Source organism: Cyprinus carpio, chromosome B8 (assembly GCF_018340385.1).
Source record: "Cyprinus carpio isolate SPL01 chromosome B8, ASM1834038v1, whole genome shotgun sequence".
NCBI lineage: Eukaryota > Metazoa > Chordata > Actinopteri > Cypriniformes > Cyprinidae > Cyprinus > Cyprinus carpio.
In genome coordinates, this window is record NC_056604.1 from 28,479,313 (window position 1) to 28,507,277 (window position 27,965).

The following is a 27,965-nucleotide window of genomic DNA, read 5'->3' on the forward strand; positions in this document are numbered from 1 at the left end:
TTAATGATGTGTGTGTATGCTGAGCAGATAGTAATCGCAGTGCAGAACCAGAACATGTGAGGAACATAAATACAGACGAGCAGACGTGGTTTGTGTTACACCGCCTGAGGGTGTGTGGCTTCACCAGGAGTAACCGGTCTTACAGGTGTGAGTCAGTCACCTCCGTCACAGATGGAAGACCTTGTTTTCCACTATTCTGAGCAGTTTGCAAGCATGGCCATCGCTGTTGCTCAAATTAATGTTTGAAGGAACCCCCATCCAGAAGTGTTGGCTTCTACATGATGATTATTAGCTGAAGTCTCAGGGCTTGTTGAAGCACAAAAGCTAAGGGTGTGTTACAGTCAATTTAGCACAGTTTAAATCCACAAAACTTACACTGAAGTAAATCCTCAGTGGAGAAATTACCAAAGAAAAAAACTATGAGCAAAGTCAGAACATTATAGTAAAGTGCAGCAACGAGCATTTTTTCAGAAAAAGAGCATCCTCTTCAAAATGAGCGGAAAACCACATTAGGGTTAATCCATAGATTCTTGTTCATTCACTAAAAAACAGAACAAGACAAACAAAAAACTAAGAAACAGATGTACAAAACTCAACCCTTTTTATTAAAGTCTATCGCATGTATTATTTATATATATACTGTATAAAAGTTCTACAGTGACAGACAACGGTTAGTCATGGATTCGTTCATTCGTTCTCAAAGAACAATACAGAACAGGAGAGAAATATACACAACAAACACCGAGCGATACACCGCTTCACCAGATGAGGGTGTGTGCGGGTGGCTTCATGGGAGAACAAATAAATACATGATCACGTTTCACTTGAGCACGTTCTGCATCCTCGGCATAAAAGTGTTCATGCTCTTGACGTCAGCCCGGCGTGGATTCTCGCACGCACACACATCGTGTTCTATCTTTGCTGTCGTAAGCAGAGGCCTGACAGAGCGTGTGTTCATCAGATCTTGAACACTGGCTGTAGTGTGAGGTAAACAGACTGTGTATGTACACACACATCCGGACCGCACGTCTGAGTCTTCAACACCGGCCCCAAGCGCTGCAGCACCACAGTAGAGAGTATTAGAGTGTGTTTCGGTGGAAAGGCGTCACCGTCTCTCTCAGTCGCTGTCGCTCGTGTCGCTGCTGGGGTCGCCCTGGACTTTGTTGCGGTGCTGCATGGCGCGGTGATACGCCACCTGAACGGACTTCCTGATGTTCGACTTCCGGCCTTCCAGCATCTTCTCTTTGTCCAGATCCTGATTGACGCCCAGAGGAACCAGTTTGGAGCGCGGCAGCCATTGCCTGCACACACACACACACACACACACACACACACACACACACACACACACACACACACACACACACACACAGATTTAAGGCCCATTCACACCAAGAATGAGAATTATAAAGATAACTGGTTACACTTTATTTTGATAGTCCACTTTTAATATCGAGAAGGATTTTTACAACTATATCTTTATCGTTCCTGGTGTGAACGGACCTTTAGCATCTCTTTTCTCATCCACTCGTACTTTCAGTTCATGTTCTCTGGCCTATTTCTGTCTGTTTGCCACACAGGATGTTACATCGCTCTCACGAGAGGGTCAAAGTGGATCAACATCAGCTAGCACTACAGAGCCTCACTTATCATGAAGATTCAGGAAAACCCCTGTCCTACAGTAATGATTAAGAATAATCACCACTGAAATGCTGGAAAATTACCAAAACTTCCTCAAACTAGACTCTCTACAGTAATGAGAATGAAGTTCGGGGCATTAGGTGCAGTTACATGTGCTCAGTTGTGAAATATATGAGAATGATGCATTTCTAGGTTTTTGAATGACAAAGCGTTCAGATTCAGAGATCAAAGGCCCAAACCGTCACTTCTATCACCTCGGTGGAAGAATTACTAACAGAAGTTTCTACGACTGTAACGGTGGAAGATTCCTCACATCACAGAGATGTCTCATCAAAACATGAGAAAGATAATCAGCGTTTTCACATTTCCACCGGCACAGGAGCAGCAGATACCTTCTAATAAATATAACACAAAACAGTCTGCTCTCAACTCTCCTGACTTACAAACAGAAAATAACACATTTTTATAGGTTTGTGGTCGGGAAGATTTTTGAAATGTTTTGAGCACACCAAGACTGCATGAAATAATCTTGTGAAATGTTACAATTTCAAACAGCTGTTTTCTATGTGAATGTGTTAAAGTGTAATTTATTTCTGTGATGTACAGCTGTATTTTCAGCATCATTACTCCAGTCTTCAGTGTCACATGATCTTCAGAAATCATAATAATATGTTGATTTGCTGCTCAAGAAACATTTCTGATTATTATCAATGTTGAACACAGTTGTGCTGCATGATATTTTTGTGCAAACTGTGATACATTTTATTTTTCAGGATTCACAGATGAATAGAAAGTTCAGAAGGACAGCATTTATTTGAAATAGAAATCTTTTGTCACATTATAAATGTCTTTACTGACCAATAGCTCGAGCAATAAAAGTAGGAATTTCTTTCAAAGACAAAAAAATCAAAAATAAAAAGTCTAACTGAGCACAAACCGTTGAATGGTAGTCTAGTTAAGGTTTCTCTCAAAAGTACAATCCCTTCAGACAGACACACACCTCTCCTACACGAGTTACAGCACGAGTGTGTGACTCACCAGGTCCTCTTGTTGTCGAAGAACAGCACGAGGAAGAGATGTTCCCGCGCCTCCTGCGTCATCTGCTCTCCTAGCTTCAGCACCTCTACGGGAGGGACGGGAATCGGGACGCCCCGGTGGAACACGCCCTCCCGGGGCATCTTGGGATCAATGATCTGTGGGAAGGACATCACACTCTCAGAATGAGAAGAGAGGACTGAAGCGGCCCCTGCTGGACACACACAGCATCTTCAGTCACTGTAGAGGGAGCTGCAGTTTGATTTGGGCTTATTTATTGTTCCACAGTGTCACTTAAAAAGTGCTTTGAGTGCCTGCACATCAGTCCCTTCACTGCTGCTCTACTGTCAGCTCTCAAAACATCACAGGAACACATCACTTCAATACAAATGCCACTGGAAAAACATTTATTGTGCTCTATCAAAATTAGCTTTTTTGAAAAAAAAAAATGAAAAAAAAAAAAAAAAATTTTTTTTTTTACCATTTGTGATTTTTTTTTTTTTTGTGACTGATTTTCTTTTTGTATAAGCTTTGTCTCTGTCCTCTGATCAACTCCTCTTTACTATGAAGTTACAGCAAAAAATTAATAAATGAATAAAATGAACATCAGATGAGCTGTCTAGTGTTTTAACCACAGAAAGATAGCAATAAAACAAGACGGGAACAATGTAAAACCCATCAAGCACATATAGATAATAGTTTAATGTACACTTTAATGCATCCACTCATTTGGTCAAAAACCATCAGAAAATTATCTGGACTCTTAGTTTTTACGAAAGCACCAGGATTCTCTCGTCAACAGTCTGGTTTTTGTTATTGAGCTTGTTTTATTTCTTCATTTTTAAATCAGTTTTATTTTAATATTATTTTCAAATTTGCAATAGTAATTTAGTTTCCTTTTTATTAGTTTTTAATTCATTTAATTATTTTTTATTCTGTGAACACATTTTTTTTAGTTTAGTTATATACGTTAGTTATTTTTATATATATATATAGAAATGAAAGTTTAGCAGAGTGAACTTCCACAGCGCAGGCCAAAGAAGACTTCATATAAACTTAGAGACAAACGTCTAGAGTCTGAAATATTTGAGTAGGATGAGAATGTTAAGGTGTTATGAGTGTGATAATATGGTAAAAGTGTGCAAATATACACAAATATTTTATAGGAATATTTTGTTTCGTTGATTTAATGATGTTGAGTAGACACTGATAATTGTGTTTTGTGATATATAATTTGAATATAAATAAAAATTTTTTATCATACTTAACCATAATCATGATACTGTAACTGTTGTGTCTTGCTCACTCTCCTGCAAACAAACGCGCATAAATCATAACTGGGACTAATGAAATTCAATAATAACGGAGGAGCCTCAGCGTTGCACATTAAAGTGAAAGACAGCTTAGGAGCGCTCGCTGCTTTCTGAAGCCTATATGATTTTATTTTATACGGTTATTTTAAACGCTTCTATAAAGGATCAACGGCCACATGTACACTGCTGAGATTAAGGAGAGACAATGGCATTTAACAGTAAATTAATATTTAAACTTGCTCTTTTCATTTATGAAGAGTTATAAGTGTGAAGTTCATGCACATTTGTTCAAAACCGTCTGGCAGATTGCTCACAAGATGAAGTCACAACTTTTTATTGTTTACAGTAAAGACGTGCTTTCTTCTATTTTTCCGCCACAGGAAGAGAACATAAAGATTACAAAAATGATTATTTATTTTGTTTTTCAATATCTGTTGTTAGTTTAATTTTTTATAAATAAATAGTTTTTCCATTTATTTTGATGTTTTTATTTTATTTCAGTTTACGAAAATGTTTTTTGATCACTTGTTTTCATCTTAGTTTTCATTTACAATTCAAAATCTGGCTACTTTTATTTCTTTTATTCTTCCAAACGTCTGCTGCTTCACTTCTTTTCGGAGCGAATCGTGAGCCAGACCCTTCAGCACTCTCTCACAGCCGGCTTCAGGGGACGAGAGCATGCAGCGCTCACTCACCAGAGCGGGGTATGATGGGTATCCTCTGCACTTGGCCCACACCAGATCCAGAGCGTCCAGAGAGCTGTAGTCATCTGAGCTCATCCAGCATCCAGAGCGGCCCCGGCCCCGCACCACTGCACACACACACACACACACACACACAGGTCAGGCCACAGACAGAGCGCATGCGGGCCGGTCTGAAGCACGTCTGCTGCACTCACAGTGGGACACTCCTCGGGATCCTCCCATGGAGTACGAGTCGTTCTCCGTGCCGGACGTCTCCTCGCTGCTGTCCTCCTGAAAGGCCGAGCGTGAGAACGAGGTTTTTCCACGGCCCTGTTTAGAAGGAGTGGTGCTGCCGAGAGAAGAACAACAGCCCTACATCACCCTCCTGCAGGACTGACACTGATTCACACATCAAGTGTGTGTGTGTGTGTGAGTGTGTGTGTGTGTGTGTGTGTGCGTGTGTGTGTGTGAGGTGTGTCTGTGTGTGAGATGTGTGAGTGTGAGTGAGTGTGTGTGTGTGTGGGGGTGAGTAAGTGTGTGTGTGTGTGTGTATGTGTGCTGTGTGTGTGTGTGAGTTGTGGTGTGAGTGTGTGTGTGAGTGTGTGTGTGTGAGGGTGTGTGTGTGTGTGTGTGTGTGTGTGCGTGTGTGTGAGGGTGTGTGTGTGAGGGTGTGTGTGTGTGTGCGTGTGTGAGGGGTGTGAGTGCGTGCGTGTGTGAGGGGTGTGTGTGTGTGTGTGTGTGTGTGTGTGTGAGGGTGTGTGTTTCTGTGTGTGTCTGTGTGTGAGGTGTGGTGTGTGTGTCCTGTGTTGTGTGTGTGACGCGGCGCTGCTGTAGGTGTGTGTGCTGCTGGTGGACTGTGAGGGTGTGTGTGTGTGTGTGTGTGTGTGTGTGTGTCTGAGCTGTGAGCGTGTGCAGGCTGCGCTGTGAGTGTGAGTGAGTGTGTGTGTGTGTCTGTGTGTTTGTGTGTCTGTGTCTGTGTCTGTGTCTGTGTGTGTGTGAGGGGTGTGTGTGTGTGAGAGTGTGTGTGTGTGTACCTGGTCCTGTCGGACGCGGCGCTGCTGCTGCTGCTGCTGGTGGACTCTGAGTCGGAGCTGGAGCGTGGCAGGCTGCGCTCGTTCCTGTACACCAGGAAACCATTAGTGCTTCCACCAAAACCATTACTGTGAAGATCTGAGACACACACAGCATGAAGAGAAACTCAGTTAATTTATATATATATATAATATAAACTGCTGTTAATATCTCCATGCCTTATAGTCACCCATGGCTGAAGTGCCCTTGAGCAAGGTACTAAAGCCCCAGTTGCTCCCCGGGTGCTGGAGCAAATAGCTGCCCACTGCTCCGGGTGTGTGTTCACTTCTCACTGCTGTGTGTGTGCACTTGGATGGGTTAAATGCAGAGCACCAATTCTGAGTATGAGTTACCATACTCAGCAAATGTCATGACTTTCTTTTTTGTTTTTCACAGTTTATAAAGTAGTGGAGATTTGCTTTATAGTATACAGCTTTTGATGTGATATATTGTATGTATTCATGTAAAGGTTGGATTTACTCACAGAACTCATTGTTAATTGTTATTTAAGTTAACAATTCATTATCTGGTGATACTGAAAATCTGACAAGCCTAATTTCTCTCTAGTAATGTGCATCACTGACATGGGTGAAAGATGTAAAAGACTAAAGATTAAAATTCCAATCATACGGATGTCATACTCTCTTTTTTTGAGAGAAAAGAGGTGCTTGATGATCATTATTATTTTTTTTCTAAATGTGAAGTGAACTGGGGTTGGTTTGTTGTGTAGGGGTTTATTTATTTTTTTTGGTGAACCAGGCTTCGTTTTCCATTCAAGCACTCTCCCTGGTGTCTTCTGACGGTGGGGACTTCCCAGCATTCAAGCCTCTTTACAGAAAACATCTGACTCACTGAGAAGTGTGGGAGTTTCCTCACAGTCAGTGTGTGAATATGAGCGGCGATGACTGAAACTTTGACAAGCATCCAGTTACAACAGCAGGATTCAACGAAGAACCGCAGCAAAATAATTGTGCTGAGCTGAGGATGTAGCTTCACTGCCTCTGCATTACTGACTCCAGTGCAGGCTCATATGAATACAGGCTAGCACAGATTCACTCGTCCTCACTGCTGCGGTCTGTTTAATCAGACAACAGATGTGCACCAGACAGTGTCTGGCTATGAAGACTATTCGATGTCAGACTGACATTTAGCCTTCCTATGCAAATTTGTTTGTGTGGCCAGAGACTGTATGTAGCTGTATAGAGAACAGAGTCGGAAATTAATAGGGACCTGGGGCAAAAATGCCACCAAAATGAACAAAAACGCATTTTTCATTCAAAGATTTCTTCTTTAACCCTGAGCATTACATTTATGTGTCAAGCGCATTAATGCAACAGCCAATCAGAGGCGTTCAGATTAGTCAGCAGTGAAGAAACTCTTGCAAGTCCTTGCATCATATCTGCACGTAGTTGTTTATAACAGGAGTAGGAGATTCGTTTGGCAGAGGGGGCTCACCTTCTGCACATTATTTACTCCCAGTCTGAACAATCACTTTGGTTTTCATGCTGCTGAAATAGCCAATGTGAAGTTTGATTTTCTAATGCATAAAAAAAGCACTAAGCTAATTCAGATTGTTTTGTCGGAGTAGCCTAAGAATAAGACATGCCGTTTCCCCAAACACACAAACATGTTTATATGCTCTTATTTATCAATAATCATTACAATAGCAAAAGCAGTAATGATTCATCATAATATTCCAGCCCTAACTTGTAATGAATTCATGTAAGTTGTTTTAAGAAGTATATACCGTATATTGGATATTTAAAATAACATTAATCTGATGTATTTATGCTACCTCCTGCCTTTCAAATGAAAGAGCCGATCACCAGTGTGCAGGGATGTCAGGATATTACCAACACATCGCCACAGCAATATTATCATGGTCACACGACGCTACGAGAAGATAGGTCTTCTGGGCAAAAACTGTAGCTTTTTAAATATAATAATCTATTCTAATTAGTCTTCCTCAAACCCCAGTGTGAGTGTAATTTAGACAGACAGTAGATCACAAATAAAAAGAGGCTTGAGTCTCTTTAAAGTTCAGATACAAGTCAATTCACTGACTTCTTTCTGACTGAAGTTTTCTTAAAGAATATGGGTCGGAGCTCTTAATTCTGAACTCTCAAAGTGCATTAGATACAATAATTTAACTTTAAAATATACAAAAATGTTCTTTTTTTTTTAAATTCTTCATTTGTCTTTTTATTTTTTTTATTTTTAAATATTGCAATAAATACTGTATTGTGGACTTCATATCGCGATATTATCGTATTGTGAGATTTTGTTATCTGTACATCCCGACCAGTCTGTAATGTCCCCTGGTCTTTACATGAAACTTGTTCTCACAAAGTCATATTCACTAAATATCCAGAAGTACTTTTTAAAATACTCCCATCTAATTAAATGTGTTTGATGTTATCCATGATTTCTGGATGCGGTGTATAAAAAGCTTCGTAGAGTATAGTAGTGGTTAGCTGTGTGGTTTGCATGATGCTGGCTCAGAAGGGTGCTTCTGTGAGCGTGAGGAGCAGACGTACCCAGTATGAGGTGATCGTGCTCGCTGGACTCGGAGCTGAAGCTGGACTGGGGACTGTGGGCTCTCTTGCGGGACGAGGTGAGCGAGGGGAGCTGTGGAGGGCCTATTGGACTGGAACCCAGCACCCCCGGCCCATGCAGCGCCTCTCGGTTCTTAGGGGGTCGACCCGGCCGCTTGGGAGGCCCGGCGGCTTTGGGGTTCTTCTTGGAGAAGAGGACAGAGGTACGCCGGCCGACCTCAGGGGCCAGAGCTGAAGATGATGCGCTCAGATCTACGGAGAGGAAGAAAAACCATTAAAGAAGAATCAGTTTTTTGAGGATGACTGAATTAAAATGTAAAACACTGAGACGGTGTGGTCTGTGTGTGGTAGCTAGTAAAGAGCCAAAGACCTGATGAAGACCTTGTTCGGCTCAAATGGTGTGATAGTGTACTGTTTTATCATAAAACTTTAATATGTCTTTTCTTTTAGTTACTGATGTACACCAACAGTAACTGGTGTATCCTCCTGCATGGTTAAATCCCATACAAATCAGCTTTTTGTGGCCAATTATATTATTTAATCAATTTCTATGGTCATTTTAAGTCCAACAGGAGGTTCCTTAATTTACAAAGATATAACACAATACATTTTTATTGAGATGTGCCATCTATAAACAGAAGCATACGGTCTAGTACTCAACCATTCCCACCAACATATGTTCATTTTTGTGTTTAAGTTTATTCATTTGTCAGTTGATTTTTTCCTAGTGTAATTGTGTTGTATTTGGTCTGTTGTTTTTTTCATTTAATGTTTTATTTGTGATTTTAGCAGACAAATTTTTGCGCTGCTAATGCAATGCTCTACCACTGAGCCACAGCAACACCTAATGTTTTAACATATATTAATATGTTAAATCATTAGGCCTACATATTTAATAATAACAATAATAATACAAGTAACCTGGTTTGCGTGGACATGAAATTCATATTTTACTTTATATCCAAAGTTTATTGGATTCTGTAATGTATTAGTCTAGATGAACAAAATTATACTGCATATTCAATATAGGGTTGGGTATCAATGGAGTTTTTTACGATACCGGTGCCAAACCGATACTTTAAAAACGATACCGGTGCCTAAACGAAACAAACGATTATAGAATATTTAAAATAAATACACACAGCAGTCACATGCTCCTCGGATGCTCTTGTTTCCAGAGCTGTGCTTCCATTACTCTAAGGCTAATACATGTATTTCACGATCTGGGTCATTATTTAATACAAAACCACACATAATGTTTCTACAGTATCTTAACTGTGTCAGTCACTCTGATATTTAGTTATAATGAGTGAATTGGCTGAGTGCTGTCTGTCTGTCATGTCTTGCCACATCTACTGTAATATGTTTTATATTAAATATTAAGATTTTAAATGAAAATAGCAACATGATGGTTTTATAAAGTATGCGTTCATCTGTGTTAAGGGCTAGAGTTTGGCTGGAGGAAACAGCTGCGGTGTGATGAGCGGTGAACAGTAGATGGGAAACCGACTGCTCCCTCGTGACCTTCTGTACACTGTATTTACGACTGGACAGAACTGCACAGATACAGATATTCTAACAACACCTTGCGTCCTCTGTTTGTGTTTGAGTCCGCCCGTGCTGCTCTGCCGCGGTCTGCGGATTAAAGAGCGCTCTGAGAGACGGGGAGGGGACGGAGTCTGCTGCTTTCATATGAAATTTAAAGGTGCCTGACTCTGAGGCGATCACAAATTTGTGTGCAGTTTATGGAGCTAATCGCCCTTTAAAAATGGCCTAGTGATGCCCATGCTACTTGCGTACATTTCGGAGAACCAGGACAAATATTTCAATCGATCGCTCAGGCATTTAAGTGGCACCGAAATGAGGCACCGACATCTGCGTTCTGATTCGGTTCTAGTACATACCATACTGGCACCTTGTTTCGGTTCCCAGCCATATTCAAATACAGCACAAAAAGAATGAAAAAGCATCTAGATCCCAGATTTCCTGAAGAAAATATGAACGGTGTTTGCCCTACTGTGATACTCTGCTCTCCGTGGCTCGGCTCCCTCCTTTAATGCAACTTATTTAACCTGTTCTATTCTCCACCGGGGGAATCTCTAGTCTGATTGGTTTGTAAACTAACAGCATACCTCTCCTCAGCAAGCTGCAGGATTTAAGGGCATCACAGAAACACTGGATGAGCTTCATTAACCCTTAGTGTTATCTGTGGTTGGTATTTTCATACCTTTCCCACCGATCTCGTGGCTGCTGCTCTCTCCTTCATCATGACGGTTTCCCCCCGAGCCGTGATGCGCGAGCACCGAGCTGCGCTCCAGCGACAGGCCCGACTCCAGGCTGCCCATGCCACAGATGCCCTCGCGCTGGTGCGCCAGCTTCCGCTTCAGCACCGTCATCTCTTTCTTCAGGGCTTTAGCTCTCCTCGACTGGCCGATGCTGTGCTTTCCTGACAACCTCTACGTAGCGCGTCTCCAGGATCTGCAGCTGCTCCTCTACGGGCAGAGAAGACTCAAACAGAACTATTAAACATCGTACAGATTTTAACATCCTGTTAATCACTTATAAAGCCCTGAATGGTTTAGCACCTCAGTATTTGAAAGAGCTTTTAATCGTATTATAGTCCTCCACATCCGCTGCGTTCTCAAAACTCTGGCAATTTGGGAATACCTAGAATATCAAACTGCGGGCGGCAGATCCTTTTAGTATTTAGCACCCAAACTAACATTGTTCAGGAGGCAGACACACTCTTGCAGTTCAAATCTAGATTAAAGACCCATCTCTTTAACCTGGCTTACACATAACACACCAATACACTTCTAATATCCAAATCCGTTAAAGGATTTTTTAGGCTGCATTAATTAGGAGAAACTGGAACCAGGAACTCTTCCCATAACACCCGATGTACTTGCTACATCGTTAGAAGAATGGCATCTACGCTAATATTAGTCTGTTTCTCTCTTATTCCGAGGTCACCGTAGCCACCAGATCCAGTCTGTATCCAAGTCAGATGGTCACTGCAGTCACCCGGATCCAGTATGTATCCAGCCCAGATCAGATCAGATCAGCACCTAGAAAGGACCTCTACAGCCCTGAAAGACAAGGACTAGAGCCCCAGAGACAGATCCCCTGTAAAGACCTTGTCTCAGACGACCAGCGGGACAAGACCACAGGAAACAGATGATTCTTCTGCACAACCTGACTTTGCTGCAGCCTGGAATTGAACTGCTGGTTTCGTCTGGTCAGAGGAGAACTGGCCCCCCAACTGAGCCTGGTTTCTTGCCGCTGTCTCCTCTGGCTTGCTTAGTTGGGGACACTTCATTTACAGCGACATCATTGACTTGATTGCAAATTATTGCACAGATACTGTTTGAACTGAACTGAGCTGCATGATGACATCACTGAATTCAATGATGAACTGCCTTTAACTGAAAATTTTTACTATTTTACTACAAAAGTTTACTATTGTCATTTTGCATTATTGACACACTATTTAATACTGTACCAGTTGCTTTGACAAACTGTATTGTTAACAATGCTATATAAATAAAGTTGAACAACTTGACAATATGTATTTATCTGTGTTCTTTAAAGCCATCTCAGTTATTTTCATAATAATTATGTATATTTATAATCCACTGCTTATCGACATTTTCACAGTACAGAATATATTTTCCGCCTCATTCTGTGATAAGAGGCCACATCAGATCACAAAAGGATGTTATTTCAAACACTCGACTGTTGTTGCAGAGTAAAAACGTTATAATTAGGGATGGGCATTCCAAGCAGAAACAATATTTGAATATCGCCCCCCCCTACTAATATACAGTATAATTGTTGGGTAATTATACTGTATATAAACTGGGGGCATCAGGGAACCGTTATTAATATGCGGGGCATATTTTTTACTTTCACTTTCGAGATTTGCAATCACACGTGCGGAGCAGCACTCGGCAGTACTTACAACACGTTTTACAAGATTAGATGTTTGTCAGTGCTGCTCAGGATCTGCAAATCATTCGCCATCGTCCCATCAGTCAACTCTGTAACGTAGCAGGCTACCGTTAGCAAGCTTTAGTGAGAACACGCTGGTTTCCGCACCTTTCTGAACAGCGATTCAGCCACACCTCTAACACAGTCGGGGGTGTTTGTGGTCCTCAGAGAACTCTTACTTGTTATTTAAGATAGAAAATGTTATTTAAGACATTTTAAGACTTAAGGCCTTTTATTAGGAAAACGTTATTTAAGACATTTTAAGACTTAAGGCCTTTTATTAGGAAAACGTTATTTAAGACATTTTAAGATTTAAGGCCTTTTATTAGGAAAACGTTATTTAAGACATTTTAAGACTTAATGCCTTTTATTAGGAAAACGTTATTTAAGACATTTTAAGACTTAAGGCCTTTTATTAGGAAAACGTTATTTAAGACATTTTAAGACTTAAGGCCTTTTATTAGGAAAACCTCAGCCACACCTCTAACACAGTCTTACTTGTTATTTAAGATAGAAAATGTTATTTAAGACATTTTAAGACTTAAGGTCTTTTATTAGGAAAACGTTATTTAAGACATTTTAAGATTTAAGGCCTTTTATTAGGAAAACGTTATTTAAGACATTTTAAGACTTAAGGCCTTTTATTAGGGAAACGTTATTTAAGACATTTTAAGACTTAATGCCTTTTATTAGGAAAACCTCAGCCACACCTCTAAACACAGTCGGGGGGTTTGTGGTCCTCAGAGAACTCTTACTTGACATCGTTTCAAGTTACTGTAACCACTGCTACGCTCTGTAACTTGCTACACAAGTCTTTTTTATGCCACCCAAGTCTACAGTGTGTGCGTGAGACAATGTGTGCTTCTGTTGTCTTTGACACTGCAATAGATGCATTTTGCAGTATTAAGGTTATTGATCATTCGATTGATTGATTGATTTTTAATTTAAACGATGATCGATCATGGGAATGATCGAAAATTGACATCTCTAGGCTAAGTCTACTAGGTTAAATGCTAGTGTAATTTTATGTCAGATAATAGTTTTTTGTTAGATAACACACTCACCGTCATCAATGAGTGATGCTGATCTCTCTCGGTCTCGTTCTCGTTCTCGCTCGTGCGGTGAATCCGGGCTTGGCTCTCGAGGAAGATGCATGCCTGTCTCGTAATCTAATCCGATTCTCTCTGCCTGTCTGCGAGCTTGCCGTAAAACAGCGCCACCTGCTTCTCGCAAGCGTAGCGCGGCGCGGTAGAAAACAGTGTCTTTGGCGTTGTACTTCAAACAGTTGTTGACGATCAACAGAAAGTCGCCCTCGAAAGCGTCGAAGCTGAGATAGCGGTGCGACTCTAAACACTTCCACATGGTCTGGAAATCCATTGGCCGCTCGATGTGGTCCAGGTAATCTGGGACCTGGAGAAGACACCACACAACCAGGGTTATATCTGAACTATTTAGAGAACTACATAATAGATGACAATTCTGGGATCAGCGCAAAAAAAACAGCTTCACATTGTGAAAACACGGAAACACAAAAAAAACTAAAGACTAAAAGCAGTAGAATTACTATGCAATGAATGAACCAAGTAAAATATCCTAGAGGAGTTCATGACACCTCTGTAAGGGCCGTGTGTGTGTGTGTGTGTACCTCACTTAAAGGTACAGGCTCAGTGAAGAAGTTATTGGTGTCCCGCTCCTGCAGTTGTTCCAGTGTGCTTCGCAACAGCACCAGGAACGGAGTCAACTGCATCTCTAGTGCCGCCTCCTGCATTTTGATCTGAACAAACACAGAGATACACTTCAGTCAAAAACAACACCGCATACAAGTGAAATTATACAACAAATACTCTTCCTCACACATAGCACAAATGAATTTCATCCACTGAGAATTAATTGGGCGATGAAAAAAAAAAACCCATCAGAATGAAGTCAGACAAAACATGAATTCACTAAAATGCCTGCACATCTGTTTGAGCACTGGATAACAATAAGACCAGCGACTGGTTGCAAGAAAGGTTTTCTTAACTTCAGGAGTTTGTTGCTACTGGATGTCAGGGGTGGGGCTCTATTTTAATTTAATGCTGACTTGTGATCTTTTTTGGGGGGGCTGAAAACTGCTTGACCAAAGCATTTTCAAGTGTCTGGTCAATAGAATGAAACCACCTACTTTATCACCTTTAAGGATGACGTTCTAAAACGCTGTGTCTTAACTACACGCGATGCGGCGACACATTGACAAAAGGTCTCTTTTTCATGTTAATCAGAGGTTTTGTCCTAACTAGCCGTGACCCTTATTGAATTTTACCTCAGTGTGTTTCTTCAGAGTTTCTTTATGTGTGCTGTTACGCTCATTTGTTTTGAAGTGAACAGAAAGAGAACCGAAATACCTTTCCATTTTCAATCGCTGTTTACGTTAAATGTATTCAAATCAGAAGTATCATTCTTTTTTAAGACTTGTAAAGGCCTTTTATTAGGAAAATGTTATTTAAGACATTAAGACTTAACACCTTTTATTAGGAAAACATTATTTAAGACATTTTAAGACTTAACGCCTTTTATTAGGAAAACGTTAAGACATTTTATACTTTTTAAGGCCTTTTATTAGGAAAACGTTAAGACATTTTATACTTTTTAAGGCCTTTTATTAGGAAAACGTTAAGACATTTTATACTTTTTAAGGCCTTTTATTAGGAAAACGTTAAGACATTTTAATACTTTTTAAGGCCTTTTATTAGGAAAACGTTAAGACATTTTAATACTTTTTTTAAGGCCTTTTATTAGGAAAACGTTAAGACATTTTAATACTTTTAAGGCCTTTTATTAGGAAAACGTTAAGACATTTTATACTTTTTAAGGCCTTTTATTAGGAAAACGTTAAGACATTTATACTTTTTAAGGCCTTTTATTAGGAAAACGTTAAGACATTTTAATACTTTTTAAGGCCTTTTTATTAGGAAAACGTTAAGACATTTTAATACTTTTTAAGGCCTTTTATTAGGAAAACGTTAAGACATTTTAATACTTTTTAAGGCCTTTTATTAGGAAAACGTTAAGACATTTTATACTTTTTAAGGCCTTTTATTAGGAAAACGTTAAGACATTTTATACTTTTTAAGGCCTTTTATTAGGAAAACGTTAAGACATTTTATACTTTTTAAGGCCTTTTATTAGGAAAACGTTATTTAAGACATTTTAAGACTTAAGGCCTTTTATTAGGAAAATGTTATTTAAGACATTTTAAGACTTAAGGCCTTTTATTAGGAAAATGTTATTTAAGACATTTTAAGACTTAACAGCCTTTTATTAGGAAAACATTATTTAAGACATTTTAAGACTTAATGCCTTTTATTAGGAAAACGTTAAGACATTTTAATACTTTTTAAGGCCTTTTATTAGGAAAACGTTAAGACATTTTAATACTTTTTAAGGCCTTTTATTAGGAAAACGTTAAGACATTTTATATACTTTTTTAAGGCCTGTTTATTAGGAAAACGTTAAGACATTGTATACTTTTTAAGGCCTTTTATTAGGAAAACGTTAAGACATTTTAATACTTTTTAAGGCCTTTTATTAGGAAAACGTTAAGACATTTTAATACTTTTTAAGGCCTTTTATTAGGAAAACGTTAAGACATTTTATACTTTTTAAGGCCTTTTATTAGGAAAACGTTATTTAAGACATTTTAAGACTTAACGCCTTTTATTAGGAAAACATTAAGACATTTCAATACTTTTTAAGGCCTTTTATTAGGAAAACGTTATTTAAAGGAGCTATGTGGAGGTTTTTACTTAAAAAAATCTTTAAGATAGAGTTTTCATTTGTACATGTATGAGCCAACCATGATGTAAAAAAAGAATGACAGCTCGACTGTCCACCACGGTTGCCTCTATCAGCCTGTAGGCTCAATTTGTGTGTGGAGGAGTCGGGCCCCGAATTGGCACGAAAATTCACAAAATGTGACGCCATGCACGTTCTCGTCTACTTGGGCTTACAACCGTACGGCACGCCAGCCATTATAGTAAGCAGCGGCAATAGTGTTTTCAGATGGACTCTGTGTATGGAAAGAAGCGACCAGCCTCCGGCAGCACCAATTCAGACACCCACGGACACTCCTCGTAAGTTAAAAAAAAAAAAAAAAAACGTATGTAGTGTGGCAAAAAGAGAGAGCGTGCGCACTGAGAACGAGCATGAGACTGGCTGCAGTTCCTCTAACGGCCACTGGTGTCAGTAACGGTTAGAAATTTCAGAACCTACGCAATGCTCCTTTAAGACATTTTAAGGACCCGCGGACACCCTGAATAAAACATTCTTAATTGATAAAGGGAATCGGCAGAGAGATCATGTTGGAGGATCTTCCCCCAGTATTTAACTAACTTGTTTAACGTAGTATTAACTACTACTATAAAAACTTGTGTCATCGTGTGTAGTTAAGACACGGTGAAAGATGACAGAGTCTTACGGTCTCTCTCTTTGAGTTTCTCTCTCTGCGGATGAGCTCCACCAGCAGTCCGGGCTCGTTCCAGGTCTGACGGAGTCTCTGCCACGCTTTTAGCTGCTCCTTCAACATCGAGTGTTTCTCCTGGCCATCTCTCTGTTCAAACACACAAACATAGCGTCAGTGAGAAAGCTCCTGCTCACGTTTCTCCCGGCGAATCGTCCCGTGAACGCACCATGGTGGGGAGCGGCTCAGTGTTGCGCTGGGACTGCAGGTGCGTCTGGAGACGCCGCAGGAGAGGAACGCCGTTGCGGCTCTGTCTCTTCAGCGTCCAGTAGCTGTGCAGCCTCTGCATGAACTGACTCTTCCTCTGCACCGTCAGATTACTGGTGATCTTACTCAACCTAAAGCAGGAGACACCACACGCTCGTTCACACTTAAGCTTCTGGAGTGCTCAGAGCACTTTGCACATTTCGGCCTGTATGTGCAGACCACTGTACGTTTGAAATTACACTGCAAAACACGTTCAAAAGTTTGGGATAAGTAAATTTTTTATGTTTTTAAAGAAGTTTCTCGTGCTCATCAAGGCTGTATCTATTTGATCAAAAATACAGAAAAAATAATAATTTTGTGAAATATTATTGCAATTTAAATTTATTTGATTATATATTTTGTTTGATTAATAATTTTGTTATTTTTTATTATTATTTTAATTTTTATTTTGATATATTTAATATTCTCACATGATCCTCCGAAAATCATTCTAATATGATGATTTATAATCACATGATCCTCCGAGCTGTGCTGCTTCATATTTCTGGGGACCTGTGATACTCTTTTCCAGATTCTTTGATAAATAAAAATATAGAAATTTTGTGTTACAATATGCACTACTTTTAAAAAGTTTGGTGTCAGGAATTTTTTTTTCTCTTTCTTTTTTTATTTTGAATAATTTCTGGGGGTTTTTTTGTTTTTCCTAACTTTTTATTTATCAAATAATCAAAGCAAAGAGGTTACAAAAAAATATTAAGCAGCACAACAGCAGAGTTTCAACACTGATAATAAATCAGCGTATCATAATGATTTCTGAAGATCATGTAACACTGAAGACTGGAGTAATGATGCTGAAAATACAGCGCTGTGTCACAGATATATTAAAATAGGAAACCGATATTAGAAGTTGCAATAATATTGTTTTTTCTGTATTTTTGATCAAATAAATAGAGCCTTGATGAGCATTTATTTCACTTGAAATAAATAGGGGCCTTTAGTGTCATTACTCAAAGTTAGAGTAACATTACATTATAGGGGTAATTTATTAATATTATTTTGAGATCAAAGCAAATATCTTGCATACTTGTGCGGTGGAATACATGGCACAGACACCACCGGCGCGGCCGCCCTCCTCTCGGCCAGGATCTTTCTGGCCCTCTTCATCTTCAGCCGTGACTTTGCTTTGGCCCTCTTGGCGCGCTCTGAGCTCCAGCCCTTCCCGTCTTCCTCGCCGCCCGCCACATCCTCCTCATCCTCCGCCTCGCCCTCGCTGTGGGAGGAGCCTACGCTGGCCCCTCCCACACCCGTCAGGGGCAGGGCGGAGCCTGGCGGCGTGTGGATGTCGCAGTAGGCTGTTTTGCGCACGCTGAATGAAGTCCCGTTAGCGCCGGTCTCGCGCACCGGCTCCATCTTCATGTACAGGCCGGCCTGCTGAGCACAGGTGACGTGGAAGGCGGTGTATGCATTTAGCAGTGTGGCTTTGTGGCACTGGATGCAGGCGCCAGAGCCGCGCTGTTTACAGATGTAGCAGGTCAGCTTCCAGCGGGCAGGAGGGATGTGCTCGATGCTGTCGATGGGCTCCAGGAAGACCGTATTAGCAAAACACACCTGTCAGGAAAGCAGGAAATGATATGAGGAAAACATCACCAAACATCACCTGATATCCAAATTAATCGAGATCAAATCAAATCAAGAGTGTGAGAATCGGAACCTAAAAGTGAAATCTAACCAAACCGAAACAGTTAATATTTGTAACAGCAATTTCAAGGGGAGTCACACATTCAAAAGAATTCAACACAGCATCTAAAGACTCATCATCCTCTGGAGGATCATCACAGTCCCTCCATATGCAAGACACCAATGATCACAGCCTTTCCTAGCTCTTTAAGGATCGGTACCTGCTGTACACACACACACACACACAGGCTGCTCACCTCAGGAATCCAGAGAGCACACACCACATGAGCCCAGCGTGCGTCGTCCGTCTGCTTGAACGCGCCGCCCTTGTTAGGGCACAGGGCGCAGTCCACGGCTCTGGAGGGCGACTGCAGGCAGCGGCGGCACAGCCACTGGCCCTCAGGGATGTAGGGGACGCCGTAGCACTCCTGATGCACTGCCAGGTTACACATGTCACAGAACAGAATGACGTTGCTGTTCTGACACTCGCCGTCGTTACAGATGCAGCACACGGCATCTTCATCGATCAGAGAGCTGGGGTCAGCCTGCAGGAGCGGACCAGCATCGTCAATCACACGTGTGTGTGTGTGTGTGTGTGAGTGTGTGTGTGAGAGTGTGTGTGCACATGTGTGAGAGAGAGAGAGAGAGAGAGAGCGAGAGAGAGAGAGAGAGAGAGAGAGAGAGAGTGTGTGTGTGTGTGTGTGCGTGTGAGTGTGTGTGTGAGTGTGAGAGAGCGAGAGAGAGAGTGTGTGTGTGTGTGAGAGAGTGTGTGTGTGTGTGTGAGAGAGAGTGAGTGTGTGTGTGTGTGTGAGAGAGAAAGAGAGAGAGAGAGAGAGTGTGTGTGTGTGTGTGTGTGTGTGTGTGTGTGTGAGAGAGAGAGAGAGTGTGTGTGTGAGTGTGAGAGAGAAAGAGAGAGAGAGAGTGTGAGAGAGAGAGAGAGTGTGTGTTTGTGTGTGTGTGAGAGAGAGAGAGAGAGTGTGCGCATGTAAGAGAGTGTGTGTGTGTGAGAGCGTGTGTGCGTGATAGAGCGTGTGTGCGTGTGTGTGTGTGTATGTGTGAGAGAGAGTGTGAGTGTGTGTGTGTGTGTGTGCGCGCGCGTGTGTGTGTGTGAGAGAGCGTGTGTGCACGTGTGTGTGTGTATGTGTGAGAGAGAGTGTGAGTGTGTGTGTGTGTGTGCGTGCGCGCGTGTGTGTGTGAGAGAGCGTGTGTGCACGTGTGTGTGAGTGTGTGTGTGTGTGCACGTGTGTGTGTGAGAGCGCGTGTGCGTGAGTGTGTGTGTGTGCGCGTGAGAGCGCGTGTGTGTGAGTGTGTGTGAGAGCGCATGTGCGCGTGTGTCAATCCATGAGAGCATCTAAATGTCAACAGTGGTGGTTTTGTGAGCAAACATCAATGCCTTGTATTCTATGTGAGCAGCTGTTGGTAGCCAGTGCAGATTGATGAACAAAGGTGTGACGTGCATTCTTTTCAGCTCATTAAAAATTAATCTTACAGCCGCATTAATTAAATTTGAATTTCAATTACGATTTTGACTTCCAACGATTATGAACAAGACAACTGAGAAAAAACTATTGTTGTGTCACATTCCATTTCACTCTCGTTTAGTCTTGTGTTATAAATCCACCGAGGCTTTCACTCCTCGAAACACAAACCCAATCTCCCAGCCAGGTACGTGTCTTTAAGTTCAATAAACACATGATTGAGGGAGGGCGATATGCCAGTACAAATTTGACATCATATACACATTTTGGAACACATGAAACAATCTGTCACACAGTGTGAGGGATAAACTGAGTTCTCTGTCACGTCTTATTGTACTTGTATGGTCAGATCCACACAGAACTGTGTTCAAATGCCCATCTTGGCAAGTATATGTGAATGCAGTGGGTTATGTCTTAAAGGGGTCATGACATGGATTTTTTTTTATTATTATAATATGTTCCTTGAGGTTCACTTATAATGTTAATAAAGGTTTTTGCACAAAAAAACAAATATGTGGGAAAATTATTATTTTCGACCTTCGTTCTCTGAAACAGGCTGTTGTTAAGGGTCGGGTCCTTTAAGGCTTGTCAGTAATCAGCCACTGTTATGACATCACTGCACAGGAAACAGTATCAACGCCCCCTCGCTATTGCATGTGAGTGTTTTGAGATTTTAAGGACTTTGACGATGTAGGACATTTTAAGCTATGAATCCTGCAGGAAGTTTCAATGCTACAAAGACCTCTTATACGCCAAAACTTGATTTCTCACGTCGTGACCCCTTTAAAGCGTCCATGAAACTAATACTCTGACACTTCAGAAAGTTCAAGATCCGTATGAATCAAGTGCTTTAATCCAAGACTTCTCACTTTATATGATTTAAATTGTTATTCACATATAAACCTATACTGAGCACATCACGTATCACGCACATGTGTATCAAGCAAGCTAAATTAAATCTGTTCATATTATAAAGCAATTGTGTCAGAAGCTTGGGTTAAACCACTTATTTACAATGTCTTTATTAACTTTCTAAAGCATCAAATTTTTGGTTACAAAGGAGGAAATCTCTCTCAGGTTCCAGTAATAAATATCTTGTGGTGTATTTGTGTTATGAAGTCAAATTAAATCGTTTAGAATGAGTAAATAATCGCAGAATTCTCAGTCTGGTGTAAAGTGACTCAACTTTAAGTGATTGTGAACAGTTTAATGATAATCAGACATAAAACAGAATCATTCGCTGATCTTGACTGAATCTCTTTTCTAACTCAAACAGAAGCAGTATTGTTAAATTTCAATAGCATTTGAAATCCTGGTTTCACATCGCCCGGTTTTCCTCCTTTAGAGAGCAGCACTCAGACTGACCTTGTTGTGACTCTCAAAGTAGGACTCCTTCTCCAGTCGATCCATCAGGTACTCAAACAGCTCCTGAGGGATGGGCACCACCCCGTCAGCCCGGCGCCGGTCGTTCATGATGTCCAGCCAGATGTAGTCTTCCTCGTCGATATCGTACTCCACCTCCTCATCCAGCTCCTCCGCAGACTTATCGATGTACCTGAGAGGAGGTGAAGCAGGGCGAGAATTCATATCGTTCATATCTCATGCCACACACAGATCAGCCATGCATGTCTTCAACGCTCAACAGAGAGACGCTTCAGAGGTGGAGAAAGCCATTATATTTTCATGAATGTATCTGCCACTTCAGGTTCATTCAATAAAAGCAAATGTAAACAGGATTTGAATAAGAGCTTCATTGTGCAGTGCAGACACAGCTCAGAGTCAGAGAGCTCATGCCTTCTGTTCATAACCCATTCACAATTCCAACAAACTTTTTTTATTTGTCCTGCTGCTAGAGTGTCTAGTATTTTCACACGCTGGACTGATTCTGATAATGCCATGACTGACGGTGATAACCACTGATATGAACTGGACATGAAATCTGAAGCTGTTTGTCAGAACAGAGGGTAATGCAAGCTAACAGAGCTGCCACTTCTTCTGTTAACATGTTTCTTTTACATCTTAAAGCGATAGTTCACCCAAAAATCAAACTCGGATTTCATCAAAAATATCTTAATTTGTGTTCCGAAGATGAACAAAAGTCTTACAGGTTTGAGTAATTAATGACAGAATTTTCATTTTTGGTGAACTTTCCCTTTAATGTGTCTTTTTGCAGGAAGACTGTACTTTTTGTATCATTTTCGTATTTTTATATTTCATTGGTACCTTATATAAAAATATGATTTTAAATGCTATTTATGCTTAAGCTGTCACCACGTCTAGATTATTCTTATTTTAAACACGTTGATTTTGCAATGAACAACTGAAGTGTAATCTGTAACAGTATCTGCTCGATCAAGATCATGTCTTCTTCAGGAGGGGCACACTTTCACATTTTTTTTTTCATTCTTTGAGCGTTAATGCAAAACAGCTTTCATCTGTATGAGCCAGCCGTGGTATGCTCCCTTCCCATCCTATTGAGAGAAGCAGCTCTAGACACTCAATCTACACCGCACCGCAAATCTCACGCACTCACGGTTTATAACAGCAGCGGATAGTTTCGTCCACTTACTGCAAACAAGAGCTGTGATAATACACATCATTCCACAACACCTAGTCCTTTCCTAAAATCAACTTTCCTTTCACTAAATGTACAGAATTTTTTTTTTTAAAAATGAAGTTAAAGCTACACAAATGTGGAAAACCTTATAAAGAGTGAACACATCTTATGAAGCTGTTTCCAGAAATGATCAGTGCAAAAACATTACTAGAAATACAAGCAAAATAAAAAATAAAGCCAGCATGAAACCAAAATGGGCAACTTTTATCTGTTCATCAAACACTGCAGTGTTATTTTTTCTTTCTAATAAATATTTCATCCATGCACATCATTTAATGTCCCCTCGTAATCTTTAATAAGAAACATGAACTTCCTTTCCTTGTGTGTTTTGGCCTACATGAACTAGGAGGACAATATTTAGATACAACTATTTGAAAATCTGGAATCTGAGGGTGCAAAAAAATCTAAATATTGAGAAAATCATCTTTAAAGTTGTTCAAATGAAGTTTTTGCAATGCATATTACTAATCAAAAATTAAGTTTTGATATATTTACGGTAGGAAATGTAGAAAATATCTTCATGGAACATGATCTTTACTTAATATCCTAATGATTTTTGTCATAAAAGAGAAATGGATACAATGTATTGTTGTCTATTGCTACAAATATAGCTGTGCTACTGATGACTGCTTCTGTGCTGCAGGGACACACACACACACACACACACACACACACACAGATGTGTGTGCAGAGCTGTACCTGTAGTAAGACATGGGTCGCGGGGGAGCGTCCGGTCTGTCCTGGTCCAGCTCTCTGAACACCACCTCGGGCAGCTTCACCAGTGGGTTCATGTGATGGTGCGAGCTGCTGTCCTTCTTCTTGTCTTTGCTCTTGTGCTTTCCTGTTTTCTGCGGCCCCTTCTCCCCGTTGGCCGCAGAACTGTCCAGCCGGTCCTTGCCGATTCCCCCGGCCTCTCCGTTACACGCCGCCGCTCCGGCCGTCCCCGCCGACGGGGGGTCCTCGGCACCGCTGTCCTCCTCCGACAGCACGTCCAGGTTCTGGAAGATGCTGATGCGGTGCACGCGGCCGCGGATCTCCAGCTCCACCATGCGCTGGGCTTCGGCGTAGGTCATGCTCTCTCTGACGTGCGAGTGCTCCGAGCGCTCGGCGGGGCTGCCCGGCCCCGTGACCCCTGACCCCGTGCTGGAGTCGGGCCCGTCGGTGGACCCCGGCAGAGCGGCCCGCGGCGGACGGCCCTTGCGCTTCTTCTGAGGGCTGCCCTGCGGCGGGGCCGGGTGCTCGTGGTCATAGTGGTACAGGTGGTACTCGATGCCGCTGTAGCTCTTATACACCTTGCGGCAGCTCTCCACCGGACACTCGTACGGAGGCTTGGTCGCCCGCAGGTTGTGGCAGAACGTCTTGACGTCGAAGTCCAGCCCCATCCCGACACTGCAGCGTCTCCGACCGGACCGGCTTACATCTGTGAGGAGGAACACACAAAGACTTTCAGCAATCCACAGATTCAACAGCAGCAGTGCATCTGCTCACAATGCATTATATAATTAACAACAACAACAACCCTACTGCGTTAAGTTAACTGAGAGTTGTTAAAGCACGCGCATATCATCTGTGCGTCTCTCTGGATTACTGCGTCTGCTAGATGACTAAATGTAATGTGTACAGTCCAGAAGAAGTGCTTTCAACCACGAGCTGGTATTAAAGTGTAAGAAGGACAAACACAGGCTTGCAGTGACTGAAGAGAGAATGGATCTCCCTCCATTGTGTCACGATGTGTTTATTCAGTTTAGCGCGCGCTCTGCAGCTCAGAGAGACAGAATAACACAGTACTGAACGAGCACCACAAACCGTGCATTTAGATCAGATCTGACCAGGGTAAGGTTCACAAACATCTCCATGCTAGTGGCTGATTGTATGCTAACCCGCTAGACTTTCACACATGTGTCAAGTATAAAAATATAAACACGTAAAACAGGAGTTTTCTTGCGGTCCTACGGTTAATGTTCCACGCAGACCGATCTCTAACAGGTGAACGCGTTCAGTAAACACTTACTACTCCCGAGTCCGCGCGGGACTGCACGCTTGCTCCGAGAATAAGAATTCACACCGAGATGGGTTTAATTCAGATCCGGAGGGTTTGAGCTCGGTAACTGCGTCCTTTATGACTTGTGCTCATCGCACAGTGAACAACAGCAACACCAGGAACTGAAGCGAGCGAACAAAGGGGCTGCCGCGCGATCCGTGTCTGCACATTCACCGATCCGACGCGCTCCAAAACGCCTTTTTAAAAATACTTAAAAAAACAATATCTGTCTTTCGTGACATGCGGTCTGTCAACGTAGATACTTGAGAAAATCCAGTCGGAATTCTCCGCATGTCCTTGATGATTTTTTCCTGCTACGCTTTATGACGGCTGTGCTGACGAATCAGCCGTCGGTTGTCACGCGGTTGCCCGCTGCGTCTGTCTATTTAGTATGCACGAGTAGAAAAACAAATACTGCTGAACTAGTGCTGTTTTAGCTGTGATATTTGTAATGTTTATATAGAATAAAGCCCCTTGGGCTCAATCTATGGGCATTGCGGTGGTAAGAATGTGAGTGTGTTGGGTGTGTGAAGGCTTTGCAGCAGAGCATGGCTGCAGTGACCGGGGGCGCCCTGTAGAGGGCGACGCTTCAGCTACATTACTCACTTCAACTAAACACGAGAACAAAAAACACACAGCTTTCTTAAATGCAATTTTTACATTTCTTTGAAAAACATAATATGTTCATTGGTTAATACCTTTAAACAAACCAGTTATGTTCCCAACATCCCATAGCGTATTAACCATTTGTTTGCACTTAAAGTGCAAAAGTCACCTTTCACAATGATTTGAAGGTATCTAATTTATCTAACGGATATATATTTTTTTTCTTTTTAAGTAAATAGAATATTTTATGTTAGTCTGTGTTAAACAGGTGTGCATTACAAATTCACAAATGTAGCCTAACTTTCTACACTTGTTCACTCTCCTACAGTCAGCTGCAAGTGCTAAAATAGATAGAGAATATTATTTAACAGCGTAAACAGCTTCTTCTTTTATATATGTATGTATATATATATATATATATATATATATATATATATATTAAACTTGGGGCATGCTTGAATAAATAATATGTGACACTGGACCCGAAATCCAGTCATAAGACTCCTTTTTTTTTAAATTATTATTTGGATGTATGCATCCTCTGGAAACTGAATAAATAATCTCTCCATTGATGTGTGGTTTGTTAGGAGGACAATATTTGTCTGAGATACAACTATTTGAAAATCTGGAATCTGAGGGAGCAAAAAAATCTAAATATTGAGAAAAATGCCTTTAAAGTTGTTCAAATGAAGTTCTTAGCAATGCATATTACTAATCAAAATGTCAAGCGTGTGTCAAGCACAAAATGTCTTCATGGAACATGATCTTTACTTAATATCCTAATGATTTTTGTCATAAAAGAGAAATGTATATGACTCTCGCAATTTATTTTTTTTTGTTTGTTGCTTTTTTTGTACCTGTGACACTTATGACTGCTTTTGTGCTGCAGGGACACAGATGTCATCATAATCAAGTGTGATCTTGGCTAACAAAATTATATTATCATTATGCTATTTTCCTACCAACTGTAAAAGACATGTACCATTACATTTAGAATCTTTTTTTTTTTTATATAAATATGTCATAAATGATATCATTAGGTCTGCAGAACTTGAAATCTCATTGGATATTTGATTTTATCTTTAGAAATAATTGTGTATCTGCACTAACCAGATGTGCCCTCAACGGCTCTGCCCCCAGTATCTCTGTTTAACACAACATCTGAGGAGGGCGGCTGTGGAAATATTAACATTTAGTCAAAAATACAGGACATCTAAACCAGTTTACGACTGTATGAGTCACTAGAAGTAAGTATATAGTAGAGTAATATCACTCCCATGTGGGACTCATTGTTCATTTATAAATTTGTTTCCTGGTGGAACAACCTGCCTAACTCAATCCAAGCAGCTGAGTCCTTAACCATCTTCAAGAATCGGCTAAGAACGCATCTTTTCCATCTTTATTTGACCCTCTAACTCTAGCAATCACTATTCTAATTCTATTCTTTAAAAAAAACACACTAATACTAGCTTTATAATCTTTTTGTATTCTATTTGTTTTCTTTTTATTATACAATTAACAAAAGCAAAAAAGTCCTCTAACACTAGCTTGCTCTATTCTTTTTCTATTCTATCTATTTTCTGACAAGGAAACATGAGGTGGACTACAGATTTATACTAAACTTAACGAGGGACAGACAGGTGCGGGAAATCAGCTAATAATGAGACTAGAACAGGAACATGACCAAATAAGGGAACACAGAAACAGGGGCGAAACAGGTTCATAATCCTGTCAAAAACAGCAAAAAAACAAGTCAAGATGATTATTTAAGTGTTGTTAAACTATTTTAGGAAAGGTTGAAAATATCTAAAACAAAAAGTACCAGATATGTTTGTTAAAACAACAGCATATGGTAGTCTTCAAAATCTATGTTGCACTTTTAAAAAAGGTAGTTTGTTACTGATACAAAGTTAAATAAAATAAAAAAGAGCTGAGCATGTTACGCTGATCTAAAACACAATGCATCGGACACGTTCTTTAAACAACACCATACAATAATTGTTAAAATTTTGTAGTCTGACATAAGATCTTTAAAAAAGGTAGAGATTGTTACTGATACAAGTTAGAAAATAAAAAGAGTCGAGCATCTTACTGTCAGGATCATGGACTGTCTGTGTTGTGTTTTTGCTCCCCATGTGCTCGGTGACCTAGTTTTCCCGTGTGTTTGATTGTTCATCGTTTCATTATTAGTTCATCCTCCTCACGTGTCTGCCCCTCGTTATCCTGTGTTTATAAGCCCCAGTCTATTCAGTTAGGCTGCTTTTACACTGCAGGTCTTGATGCCCAAATCCGATTTTCTGACTATATCCGATTTTTTGGACGACCCGCTTACATCATCTTTTAAAAGTGACCCGTATCCGATTTTTGCATTTACATTATACACTGCTGAAACTACCAAACGTAGAGGTTCTGACCCAGAAAAGGAAGTAAAACAGCATGAAATACAATGGATGCAGATGTAAATAAGATTATACAGTGTTTTGCTTTCCACAATATTTTGACTTAAAAGACATGAAACCTCCACATTGCTCCACTGTGTGTATCCTTTGTCCT

At 40.8% G+C, this 27,965-nt stretch overlaps 1 protein-coding gene across 1 annotated transcript; it reads right to left on the reverse strand.

Annotated features, from left to right (window-relative positions):
* Positions 1-584: 584 nt before the first annotated feature.
* On the reverse strand, positions 585-27,619 carry LOC109085773 (peregrin-like). The gene is given in 17 exon segments (XM_042729089.1): positions 585-1,301; positions 2,680-2,834; positions 4,685-4,800; positions 4,888-5,021; positions 5,707-5,842; positions 8,281-8,550; positions 10,526-10,749; positions 10,751-10,817; positions 13,347-13,698; positions 13,934-14,062; positions 16,745-16,876; positions 16,956-17,124; positions 18,078-18,601; positions 18,928-19,215; positions 21,514-21,703; positions 23,465-24,185; positions 27,505-27,619. Coding segments are annotated over 17 exon segments (3,834 nt in total). The 5' UTR covers positions 27,548-27,619; the 3' UTR covers positions 585-1,117.
* Positions 27,620-27,965: the final 346 nt, after the last annotated feature.